This window comes from Oryzias latipes, chromosome 9, assembly GCF_053564925.1.
Source record: "Oryzias latipes strain Hd-rR chromosome 9, Olatipes_Hd-rR_3.1".
Taxonomy (NCBI): domain Eukaryota; kingdom Metazoa; phylum Chordata; class Actinopteri; order Beloniformes; family Adrianichthyidae; genus Oryzias; species Oryzias latipes.
In genome coordinates, this window is record NC_136245.1 from 10,091,303 (window position 1) to 10,104,917 (window position 13,615).

Consider the following 13,615-nt stretch of genomic DNA (forward strand, 5'->3'; position numbering starts at 1 on the left):
GATAGGAAAGAAATATTTACATCTAAACAACCTACTGATGATTACACATTTCTCTTATTAAGAAGACTATTTAAATCGGACAAATATAAGTATGTGAATTATATCGGTATTGCCTAATAAGAAAAAAACTATATTGTGATTTTAAAAATTCCATATCGCCCAGGCCTATCAACAACCGATATCTATTAGATGTCTAAAAGATGACTAAAAGACATATATTGTAAATGTCTACTGGACATAGGCCTGCACAATTAGTCGCAAATTTATCGTTATCGCGATTTCAAGTTGTGCAATATCCATATCGCAAAACTCGGCGAAAATTGCAATATATGCTAAACCTTAAATGTGCTTAAACAATCTTATGGCAACTTGAACTATTTAATGAATTAGATAAATCCCTTTATGCATTTGACCAGTCAGATTGAGCTTTTTTGTTAGATGTTGCCCTCCTAATTAGACGAAGGTTATTCGGAGAATAATTTAAGGTATTTTGACTCTTATTTAAATTAAACTTTTGCAGTGGAATGGAAATGTTTTTGTTGTTTTTGCTATTTGTTCATTTATCGCAAGTTATATCGTCAATATTGATCACTAATATCGCATATTGCAAGTTTTCCTCATATCGTGCAGCCCTAACTGGACATCTAAGACAACTTTATTTTGTTACTCTTTTACATGTCTACCATTAAGAGGTCTGCTACACATCTACCTGTAGACAGGTATCTTATTGGATGTCTATTGGAGCAGTCTTCTTAAACATTCACTAGATATAAAATATGTTCCACCAATTTTTTCTCCCTAATTTATACATGAAAATGCACGTTTATACTTAAAGAACATTACCTCTGAACAGCAACCCGACACTGTTGTGCAGCAGAAGATAAGGAAATGTGCTTTTAGCTCATTCTAACAATAATCCACTCTGGCACTAGATCAAACCTTTTCCCCTCATTTTGCTTAGTTATATGAGAAGTTAAAAATCTAAACAGAAAAATATTTGTTGGATTGTTGTTTTGGTGTGAGTTTCTGAAACCTTTAATCCCAGGTACATTTCAGTAGAAATGTTTGTTAATTCTTGGAATGTAGAACTTTAACGGGCTGCATGGTGGAGTAGTGATTGGTTCTTACAGCAAGAAGAACCTGGTTCAAATCCCAGCTGGGACCTTTCTGTTTGCATTTTCTCCCTCTACATGTGTGGATTTCCTCCTGCTTCCTACCCCAGTTCAATAGCATGTTTTATAGGTCAATTGCTGTCTGCAAATTGATCCTGTGTGTTTGTGTGGCCCTGTGGCAAACTGGTGACCGGATTAGGGTGTACTCCACCTTCAACAATTACTGGGTTGGAAGGAGCAAACCTGTGACCCCAAAAGGGCTTCAGTGGGTTCTGGAGATGAACGGATAGATGGATGTAAAATTGCAGTGTTTGTCTTAGTAAATAAACTAGTGAATATTAAAAAAAAAAAAAGTCCTTTAATAGACATTTAAAAATAGCCCAAAATGCGATGACTACAAGTAGAAGTAGACTTCTATATCCAGATGTCCATCAGAACACTATTGGTGGACATCTAATAGAGTAAAAAAATGGAGTTGTCAGAGATATCCAGTAGACATCTACATCACTGTAGATATATATTAGCTATCTAATTGACTGTGCCTTGTGGGAAATACTTTGGTTTGTCACTGAATTAGAAACCTGGATGAAGGATACAGTGGAAATGGTTTAACAAGGTAGATTTATGCCAATAACATGAACATATGGATGATGGAGCTGCAGACAGCCAATTTTAACACAGAGCAGCCGTCACGATGACCCTGGCCAAGGGTACAGAAATGCTCAATGAACAAACTGTTCGGTTCAATCACTATTATTTGCAACTGTTTTTTTGTCTGCCTGATGCTTCCATCAACAAAAACATTGATAATTAGAGCCAAGCAGACCCTCAGTTCTGGTTTGTTATGATAAATGACTTTCCTGATGATGCAAGTTTATTAAGAAATGTCCCTCTGGGATAAATAAAGTTGTTTGAGTTGAACTGAAGTGCAGGTCTGAAAAAGTCAGACAAGAATTCACAAAGAAAAACACAAATTTCCTGTACCTTTTTTGCCCAGTTTTGAGAAAGGATTGATTTTTCTTAAATTAAACCTAAGGATGTAAATAATGAGGCTACATTCACATCAGGCATGTGATGCATTCTCAAGAACACGCTAAAAGCGCATTCTTAACGTGCGTTTAGCCCATGGTGTTCACACTGGACATCACTTGACGTCACTATCAAATCAGATTCCCTGTTTGGTCATAGTTCATCTCGGGTTAAACTTAAAAACGTGGGTCCAACGAAGATGCCTTTTATATGTAGCGCCTGAAATAAACTTGCGTAGCGACACGGGAACAGGAGAGTTTTAAACGCAGAAGCACAAAACGCGCATCTATGCGCATTTACAAAGACTTTTCATTGGAAGTGGTCACTTGAACGCGCATTGTAGAGGGCGGTGTGAATGTAGCTTTGAGAGTGAACATGCAGTTTCATGAAAAACAGCCAGATTTAGACCTTTTCCTCTGACATTCACTTGTAAAGTAAAGAACTGCTTTATTTTCTTAACAGAATCCTCACACAAAGTAGACAGACGTGGAAAATCCCTACAATACATGAAACTAATGTTTTACTCTCCAGTTCTTTACTAAGCCGCTTTGGCTTCAGCTAAATGGTTTGATGAGGGTTGTGTCTCAATGGACTAAAACACCTTTGGAACAGCAGCTTGGAGATAACGAAATGTAAAAAATTGAGAAATTGTTGATTTTTTGAAATAAAAAATCAGACTGAGTGCCTCCTGGCCTCCATCGTACCTCCTAAGCTGTCTTACATTTTTGAAACACATCTTTAGTCTAATGCGGAGCTGGAGAGACAAATCAAACTCTCTCCATCCATCTATCCATCCATCTTTATGACCTGCTGAAGCTCTTTTGAGCTCATAGGGTTGCTGGAGCCAGCTCAGCTACTGTTGGGCAAAGGCAGGCTACACCCTGAATAGGTCACCAGTCTGTCACAGGGTCAGACACACCCACTTTCAAACCTAGGGGCAATTTAAGGATACGAATTAACGTATGAAGCATGTTTTTTGGACGGTGGGAGGAAACCGGACTGCCCGGAGAAAACCCACGCATGCACGAGTAGAACATGCAAACTCCACACCGCGAGATATCAGCCGGGATTTGAACCAAGGCTTCTTGCTGCAAGGTGAAAGCGCTAATCACTACACCCCCGTGCAGCCCGCCTGAATCCATTCAATAGAAAATGTATTGTATTTATTTTGGAAAGTCCCTGTGAGAACTGAAAACTCCCACAGATCTTTTTTCTAACACTTTAACGTCATTAACAATTAGTCAGCAGAAAAGACCTTCATTTGATTTTAAAGTAAATACTAAGTAAACACGTTTGTCTTGTCTCTAAAAAAATTAAAATAACAGAAGCTGACAGCATTCTAATAAAACAAACCTGTCAGGTGTTTTTTTGGGGGGACTTGCAGAAGAATTATTTCAACCAATAAAGAAGCAGAATGTGACTCACCCAGAAAAAAGAAGTGGAGTGTCTGTTCCGCGGCAGCAAAAGTGGAGGGTGTTGAGGGGGGCCCCGGCCCCTCTCAGGCAGTAAATGGGGGAAGGAGCGGGATGAGCCATCCTCCTTCACTGGTGCAGTTGGTGCATGGAGGTTGTAAAGCTGCACGTCGCAGTCACTGCAGGAGTAAATTCCAGTTGAGTTCAGTGTGTTCAAAGCATCGTGCCAAAAGAGGAACAAGCTGAAAGCAACAAAGCAGGCATGAAAATGTTCCCAATCAAAACCTAACTTCTACAGAAAGTGCACAGAAAAACAAGTCGACTAGAAGGCAAATTGTCATGGTTGTTTCTTTGTTACTTATTGCATTAAAACCTAGAAGACAGGAGTCTGAGGAGAGCTCTCTTCTTGCCCTCAGGCCTCCCAGCTCACCACAGTTGCATTAAATATTCAATCTGTATTTACACTTGTAGCCACAAAGCCTCTGGCTCCCGCACACAAAGTCTTCTTCCTTTTAGAAGCACGTGATAACACCTTTCTTACTCAATACTTCATAAATCACCAGGCTGACAACTTAATTACAGCAAACAGACAGAGATTCTGGCTTGTCACTCTTCTAGTGATCAACAGCCGTTGTCCCAGAGGCAGAGCTGGCAGCTCAGGCTTTTATTCAGCTTGTAGGTGAGGAAACCGAACCGACCGCAGGTATGCACCAAACCGAGGAAACCAAGCAGCTACATCAAGCTGCAGCAAAGGATGAAAGCTCTCTCCATCCGCTAAATAAACACTATTTCATATCAAAAGTGGGTCAAATGATCGAAAATTACTGTAAATACAATACATCGAAATAATATATCCAACGAATAGTTTCACAAGAAAACTCAATGACGAAATTATAACGATCATTAGCAATATTATAATAATATTAGACCAGGTTTAGTTCCACAAAGAGGCAACATTCAAATGTCAGATTGGCACCTAAAAAAAGCCAGTCCCCCTCCGATCATATCCTGATTTATTGTAAATCGTTCCTGGTGATCTTTAAATTATGATTATGCCTTTTTAAGCCAAAAATCAAAAAGCCTGTGTCGTTTTTTAGAACATAGCCTCTGCAGAGCGGCAGTAGTTCATTAGAAATTTGCCTTGCAGAATATCCCTGGCCCCACTTCAGAATCAGAATCAGAATGCCTTTATTGTCATTGTTACACAAGAAACTTGTGACAACAAAATTTCCGGTGCTCTCCAGCTGCTTAAACAATAAAAATAGGTACCGGTAATCTTCTAAAGAACGATAAAATAGTGTTTAACTGAAAATATACATATGTCCAAGCTACATAACTTTTCTTAATTGCACTATATTGCACATGGGAATTGATAATATTGCACATTGGCTTCAAATATTGCACGAGTTACAGATTTTTGTGGGATTCACATTTGTTTAGGAGGTTGACTGCTCTGGGAAAAAAACTGTTCTTGACTCTATTTGTGCGAGCCTTGTGGGATCTGTACAACTGCTACCGTCGGCCTGACGGTAGCAGTTGGAACAGGTGGTGGTTGGGATGGTGGGAGTCCTTGATGATTTGTCTGGCTCTGCTCGTGTAGCGAGAGCTAGCAATGTCTTCTAGGCTGGGCAAGGGGGAGCCGGTGATTTTCTGGGCCGTGTTGATCACCCTCTGCAGCGCCTTCCTGTCACTTCCTGACATCCATCTGTTTTCAATCTCACCCGCTAGCTTACACCCTTCACAACCCCAACCTAACATTATAGTCGCAACAAAAATGGGGAGCAATTTTGGAGCTATCCAGCCGTACAGTTTTGAGCCAGATGCCATCTCGGATGAGGAAAATAAAGACGTCTAGTATATGGATCTAGTTGTCTTCAAGTGGATTCCCATCCAGCATCTTTTCTAAGCAATAAATACGTGTTTTTTTTCGAACTGTATTTTTTTCGTATGCTCCTAATTCACAGCGGTTTGAATAAGAAAATTAGAATCTTAAAATACGTCCTCCATTGTGAGAAAAATGCTAAAAGGTCATGTTGAAAACACTAAAATCATAATTTTCATTGGAGTGGGTCTTTAGTAACAAAGGTTATACACATTTATGGCATTGTAAAAGAAGACTTGACAAAATTAGATGTTGGTGCACCGCATGTTCTAATTCCTGCCGCTCATCCTCACATGCATGCTCCTTACTAATGTGGCACTATTTAAAGAGAAAGAGAAAGGTTTCCGGACAGTAAAATGTTTTTTTTTTCAAGCATTGTTCAAAAAAAATCTTTCCTTTGGTTATTATTATTTCTATTTTGTACCAAGTCTTTTTTGGCCAAAGTGCTGCAAATATAGACCCCCCTCTCCGCTGATATTCTGACCACTGTCTCATTTCCCGCTTTTCCTCACAGCTCTGGCTCGCTGCAATCAGCAGACCCTGAAACTGGAGCCTGAGGCATCCAGAAGCAGCTCATTTCAGGAGGTTAGTAGTTTAATTGCCCATGTGAATCTGTGGAGCGGAGAGACGGAGACCTCTGACCGGCCCGCCTAATTAAGCACGCAGCACGGCAGTCTGTCAGTGGACCAGCGCCGCTGCAAATCTATTATCCTCTGAACATAGCCACAAGTTTTCCAAAACACCTACCAAATTTTCTGCTCTACAAGACAGATTTAAAAGTTTTAACTTTTTCAAGAAACGAAAGTGTGCCTTATAAATGAATTAATCCTGGTCACGCGTACTGATGTTTAAGCAATTTTGAGAGGTACATGGCGCTCTGTAAGCTAACGTGTAGCAGAGTCAAACTGTGTTTTTTTTTTTACATGTTATTTACAAGATTGGGAGTTAGCGTAGTCACAGCAACGTTTATTTGAGCAATATCACTTTACTTTTGTATGTTTTGCAAGCAAAGTTGATAGTTCCAGTTATTGTGAATACGCTAACACTCCTGACGTGCAGCTTTGTTTAATTTTAAGTGTTACTAGCTTGGTCACAGTAATGTTTGTTTTAGCGGAATCTTCTGTTTTTTAGGTTATACAAATCCAGGTATTGTAAGTACGCTAATGTGCCTAACGCTTCTAACGTGGATGAGATGTAGCGTGTTTCAAAGTTATAGAGTATGTCCGAGTTCCCACCCTAACCCCCTATATAGGGCACTATATAGTATATATATAAAGTGCGTTCGCTATTTTGCCATCTGAATCTGCAATTCCAAAAACCAGTGACCTGGAAATTTCCCAGAAGACTCTGCGAACACCCAGTGCGCATCGATGCTCACTAGATCGGCAAATATAGACCACAATGCATTGCGTCAAAACATTTTCCCCAAAAAAAGTAGTTAAATGTATTTTTTTGATAAACTAACAACGTTTTTATCTTCAGAAGACAGTGGACTCATAAATAATCTTAGCAAAACACTTACCGTAATTTCCGGACTACAAGCCGCTACTTTTTTCCTGCGCTCACAGCCCTGCGGCTTATTCTGTGACGCGGCTAATTTATGGATTTGATTGGCGGCCGCCATGTACGAACATTCGGGCTCGGTGAATGGTTTTGTGTGCGCCATTCCCCACCAAGCACATATCATTTTTTTTAACACACCTCTGAGCAGCCAAACAGCATGGAGGTCACTTCAGGTCTTAGACACTTCAGTCATGGTTCAACAAAAAGAAACACGCATGCCCGGCCGCATCCCAGAATCCTTTGGTGCCATTAGACCCAACGTGCACTTGATCGCCGCTACAATATGATAAAGCTTTCAAGTTAAAAGCAATCGTTAAAAGCAGCGTGAAAAAATCCCCCATCAGTAAATGGAAATGCCGGTCAGCTGCGTGACGGAGAGAACAGCGCATGCTCAGAAGTGTATTTACCTCTGAGTCATAGTGACTCGGCTGGCTGCACGTAAATATGTGTGAATAACATCAGCCTTTATTTTGTCGGGACACGACTGGAAACACAAATCCATTTGGTCGTTTTTACGGTTTCTGACTGAGCGGAATTTTGCATTGAAAAGCTCACAGCCACCATGTGAGCTTTTCGGATAGGAAGGGGAGACAAGGAGCCCGCTTGGCGAGCGCGGAGCGCAGAGGCGTCCGGGGAGCAACAAGTGTTTGTTGTGAAAGGAAGCTTCTGACGAACGCGCCGCGCTGAGGCGCGCGTATCGCGCTGAGGCGCGCGCTATTTTACTGATGTTTTTTAACCAGCCCCGTTAGTACCATAATGCTGCCGCGACACAAGTGGAAGGAGAGCTGTTCCTTTTCACCCCTCCATGCACTGCTGCTCCTTGCTCATTCTTAAACACGAACAACAGTGTGGCGAGCCGGGCGTTGGCCCCGCCTTTAGCCCCTAAGACTCATGGGAAATGGGGGATCGCGGATGTAAATTTCCTCATCATAACTGAGGGATGTAATGTTGATTATATGGTTACTGTTAGTAATTTTATGTATGATACCTAGTTTTTAAATAAGTTAAAAAATATAAAAAAAAAATCAAATAAAAAAACCCATAACTGAGGAACTTGTGAACAGAATAGAAGTTCATGCTGTTTCAGATGTGGGTGTAATTAGATACATGAGCTTGAGACAAGGCCAGTACTTGCCCACAGTGTGGTAATGAGCCATGTACACTCTGGTAGTCAGGATGCACTTTGTCGAGGCAGCGGCTTGTATACTGATGCGGCTTGTGTATGTACAAAAACATTTGAGCACGTTAAAATACGTGGGTGCGGCTTGTAATCGGGTGCGCTTTATAACCCGGAATTTACGGTATTTCAATTAGATTTTAACTTCAAACTTAAATCCATGACATCATATCCACCGTTTAAAAAAAAAGTAGTGAGCATGGTGTCCGAATTGCTTTTAAAATTCACTGCCCCTGCATAGTGCTGCACTAAATAGTTTTTAAGTAGTTAGGGGTTAGGGCGGGAATTCAGACACAACCCTAGAATCACTGAAAACACAGTTAATAAATTCTGACTTAAACTTATCTCTGACTCTTTCGTCTCGCTCAATGGACCTTATAGATTGGTGCTCCTTATAAATGGAATTTTTAAAAAATAGAGCATTCTTTGACAGTGCACCTTATAATTCAGTACACCCTATAAAGCAAAAAATGTGGTATTGCATAATGCTTAACTGCATTTATACAGAACGTAAAGCAGAATCTGAAAGTAGAAATTGAAACAAGGAAAGCTTTCAAACAACTGTACAAACTTGTCTTTGTGTGACATAAAGAAGAAAAAAAACAGTCAAGCGTGTTTTGTGCAGGTCTATCAGTTAAGCTGCTTCTCCTGTGAAAAGGTAAGGCTGCATTCCTGAGTCAGAGCGTTGTGCCTCTGTGTGACGGGGGAGGCTCACTCTGAAAACAGGTGGATTAAGCATCGCTTATTGTCCTCCTGCAGTGAGCCTGCATAGAGCTGTGAGTCACGGATTCAGCAGCCTGAGACTTGCTGCTTTCATTGTCTGCAGAACCAAGAGCTGCAAAAGTTTCCACAAGCCTGCTGTCAGTCAAAGCTAACGGCCAGTTAGGGAAATTACACTGTGTAGGGCTAAAAGGACCTACTCACGGAACATTCTCTGTACTGAACGGTGTTGAAAAAGTGTCACTTGGAGGCTGATTATTAGCCATCTTTGGCAGTCTCAAAATACTCCTCCAAAGACCAATGGAGGTTAGTGGCAAAAGGAGGCACTGACTTTTATCTATAAACAGTCAGATTTCCCCTTTATATGAAGCATTGTACAGTCTGATTTCGATGATCGCATCAGCGGTTGAAGAATTACGGTACGTCAAAGAGCGTGTGTTATTCCAGTGTCGCCGGCAGCATCTCCAGTATCAAAGGGTTAAAGTATCCGTCCAAGTTCACGCTCCATTTCCATCGTGCACAATTCAATTGGTGACATCAGAGCTTATTTGACCAATGTACAATATATATATATGTTGCACTGTCGTTTTTTGAAAAGAATTAAGGCTTTTAAGTATCCCTTATACAGTGGATTTATTTTTCAACCAGTGTGCCGCAATACACCAGTGTGCCGATAAAAATGACCATATATTTTTATCTGCACTTTGTAAACTTTTTTTTTCCTTTTCACTAAGAGGTGTATTGTTTGTGTTATTTTTATCAACAAAATAGAGTACCGTGACTCATAGAAGGTTGAAAAACACTTGTCTGTGGTCTCCATGTATTATGGCTCAATTGATATCATAATAGACCTGCACTACAAAGCACACATTTATTGTCATCATAATATCAGCCAGGGTTCGTTTCCCAGGGGTTGTGATGAACTTCATCCAGTGTGGGTCCTTGGGCATGAACCTTCGCACAACTGACTATGTTGCTACTAGGGGGCCCATGTCTGTTATGTGTTCATGTATCGCGACTCATATCGTCATCGAAATATTGATCAATACTATCAAACATCACAAGTTTCCACATATCATGCAGCCCTAAATCATAAGGTAACATAACTGTGATGTATTGCACACACAGCACAATTGTACCATTCCCTGGTGCAGGCAACAGTTCTGCAAGAAGGCCAAGAGTTCATTTACCAACAATGAAATGAGAGCAATCATGGCAACCCAAACTGAGTCAACTGTACTCTGGCATTGAACAGTGAGCTGTGAGTAGGCCCAAAAGGGGTAAAACCAAAATCAAAGGTAAAAGTTGACGATAATGACCACTTTCCCTTGTAACTGCTTCCTCTGTGGAGTGTTGCCAGTTTTCCAGGCGTCAGCAATCTCTGCCGTGCCACCAACAATAGGCCTGTTGTTGTGGTTGCAAGCAGGTCACCCACAAACCCAAACACCAACATGCAGGCAGCTCAGGAAAGGAGACACAGATACTGTAAACAAACACGAGAGGGGCAGGACGTCACTCAAATGTGTCAACAAAGACGCCTAAAGTTCCTCCAACAGAAAGAGGCTGCCATTTGTCAAAATAGTATTTTTAAACAAGCTCCAAATGAAGAATGGAGCTTAGAGACCATGCATGGGCACGTCATTGCTTCTCTGAAGTTTACTGCATCACTTTTCATAAGCATGCAAAATAGGTTTTTATGAAGTGATTGAGCAGCAGATATGAAAAGCTAAAATAAGTCCGTAAAGTTCTCTGTGCCAGTCACTCTTATTAAAAATGACCAGTTCACTAACCGAACCTAATGAAACCTTCATGTCATGGAGAGGTATGATAAATCTGGCTGACTGATTAATGCATCAGACCTGGATTAGGGAGCCAGTGGGAAGCGGCAAGAAAGGCGGACCGAGGCTCCTGCTGGCCCAGAAACAGATAAGACAGCTCTGCGTAATCTGACTCTAAGTCCATGGATAAAGGCAGTTTGTCTCTTCTTGGGCCGTCTGTCCACACCTAGCGGGTAATTAGGCCTAATTATGAGAGAAAGGTCCGCTTCCCCTTCATGTTATTAAATAAGAGCTGGCCTCGTCCGCCGGGCATCTCTCAACACAGGCAAGGGGCTGGCGACCTTCACATCAAACACAGCCACCATTTGTGCCCCCACCCATCCCTCTTCCACTAAAGCACCCACTCCCTCATTGACGTGGCTGGACATATAAAGAGGGAGGGGACAGTATTCATTATGATATGGGCCTTCAGAGCTGAGGGGGGAAGTCCTGTCAGAAATTCCTTGCCTTGCGCTGGTCTCATGTGATTAGCTGTGACCCACCTGAGCTGCCCCCCCCCATCCCAGTCATTCATAAATTAGGGCGATATGCTGATCACAGGAGTGTATTATAGAAGCTTTCTAATGCTCCGGCTTCACAGGACCCATTATGGAGGCATGGGATCCCAAGATCCCGAGCTGTGATATCACTTTCATCAAATATGAGATCTGAGCTGGACGATGAAAACCCAGAGGGGATTACACGACTCGAAAGCTCCATTCTAGATAGGCCTTCCTCTGAATCCCTGACAACAACAATCCATCAAATTTTCTGTTACCCAAACCCGTCCATGGTCAGTGCATTATACCCCAGCTGTTAGTCACTCTGCTCTTTAAGGCGCCCTTATCTCCTGCTTCCCTTCTTGTCACTGTCTGGGCAGCTGGGCATTTCCACCTCCATGGTCAGTTGGTGGCTTGCCCTATCGCCATTAGTCACTGACTTATCCCTCCCCCAGGAGGAACTCCAGTCCTTTAGGAGAGGAAACCAACGTGCCAAATAGAAGGCAAGCTCCATTCTGAAAGTCTCCTTAGAAAAACAGTGCAGGAAGTGGCAAGGAACACACACACCCTTTATTGTGTCTTAGTGGGGGAATCTAGACTGGATAAACAGCCCAGTGTGAGATAGAGGCTGAAGTCAGACACAAGTGCACCAACACCCACTGTCAGTCACAGATCCAATGAGCGGGAAGAGGTAGCATTGTTTGCGTGAATGGCGTGAATGCTAAGCACAGGCCATTGCAGATAAGGGCTCAATGCCTTGTGGGTGTCACTGAAGCAGGGACTGATGGAGCTCAGTGTCACAGGCTTCTGATTTAGGAGGTTCTGGCAGTGGTCAACAGGTTCCTTGAGCTTTATCTGTTTGCACTATCACCCATTTCCTCCATAAGGTCATTTACCTGGACACTACAAGACAAAGAGACACAAGAGGGCTGACAGCTCGAGTGTCATCATACATCACCACACATTCTGGGCGTGATGGCCTTTTGACATGTGGAGATTTTTGCTGTCAGTACAGCCAAGACAGGAACAAAAGTGGGTGTTTACGGGACCATAATCCCAATGAGACAGAATGCAAAAAATTAGGAAAGCAGGAAAATACTGGTTCAAGTTTTCAATGAGTACATCCATGCTGTTGGAGCTGTCAATCACTTCTGTGTGTCATGAGTCATGACGTGCAGACTAAGCAAAGAACAATGGGACTCCTGACAGAAAGCTTGTCATAAGTACAAACTAAGTAGTTTCTAGAGTTCATCTTGTACTACCTTGCCAAATGCACCAAGTTACACAATGGCAAATTTATTACACCAGCAGAGTCTCTGCCTCTGTCAATTCTCATCATCATCATAGAAAACTATTGATCTGGGAAAATCTATTTTAAAACTGAGCTTTAGATATAATTCAAGATCATGCAAATCTTTAAAAAACCTTTTCATTTTAAAAAATTGTACAAAGTGCTTAAGTATCTAAGGTAAAATATCTATTTTATTGTCATGTCCACAGCAATTATGTAAATTTTTTAAGGTTTATGTATATTTGACATTTAGACATAATTTCATTGAACTTTGTACAAGATATTTGCCTAACTATGATTTAGAAATTCAATCTGAGCAGAGCATTAGATTTGAGCATTTTAAGTCTCACTCCGTTCATCTTTTGATCTACTTTCAAAGCATTCCCTGTGGTTTTTAATTATGATTATGCTGCTTTTAGCTAAAATCAAAAAAATTCTAGGACATTGTTTCTGCATTTTGGCAGGAGTTCCTCAGAAAGTCACCTCTGAGATGTGAGCAAAACTGTTGGCACAGAGTGAGCCCCCCCCCCCCCCCCCCCTTATTTCCCATCATCCCTTTGCATACACGCCGCTATCTAACAGCCCCTCACACCCCAACTTAACATTAGCGGTCCAAAAATGGGCAGCAATGATAGAGCTATCCAGCTGTACAGTTTTGTTCCAATTGCCAGCTCAGATGAGAAAAAGAAATGTACATGGATCTATTTGTCTGCAAGTGGATGCATCGGAATGGAGCCAAACAGGGATCTTGTGGCTGGCCAACTATAGCAGCTGTCACTGTTACAGGCTATTTCCAAATGCATTTTTGTCTGTCTGCTCCTGATTCAAAACTATTTGAATAAAGAAATACAAATGCAACTTTAACCATAAAGTTTCATTGTAAATGTCCTCCATCAAAAATACAATTTTCATTTAAATGATGATTTTTTTTTTATTCTTAAAAAAGAGCACAAGGGAGAAATATCTAAAGTCTCCTCATCTCCATATCAACAATATAGATTTGAAAACAGTTGTGTTTGTTTCATATTAAACATTATTTTTATTAAGTTTCTCACAAGTCATTTGCCTAAATTGTCCATCTTACAACACAATATAAATACAATGAGCAAAAG

General features: G+C 41.2%; 1 protein-coding gene across 1 annotated transcript in view; it reads right to left on the reverse strand.

The window, feature by feature from the left end:
* Positions 1–13,615, reverse strand: part of gnb1l (guanine nucleotide binding protein (G protein), beta polypeptide 1-like) — a 38,963-nt gene that overhangs the window by 24,786 nt on the left and 562 nt on the right. The window contains exon 2 of the mRNA XM_004072750.5: positions 3,567–3,732. Within this exon, the coding sequence (XP_004072798.1) occupies positions 3,567–3,676 (110 nt within the window). The 5' untranslated portion in view covers positions 3,677–3,732. The remainder of the gene's footprint in view (positions 1–3,566; positions 3,733–13,615) is intronic.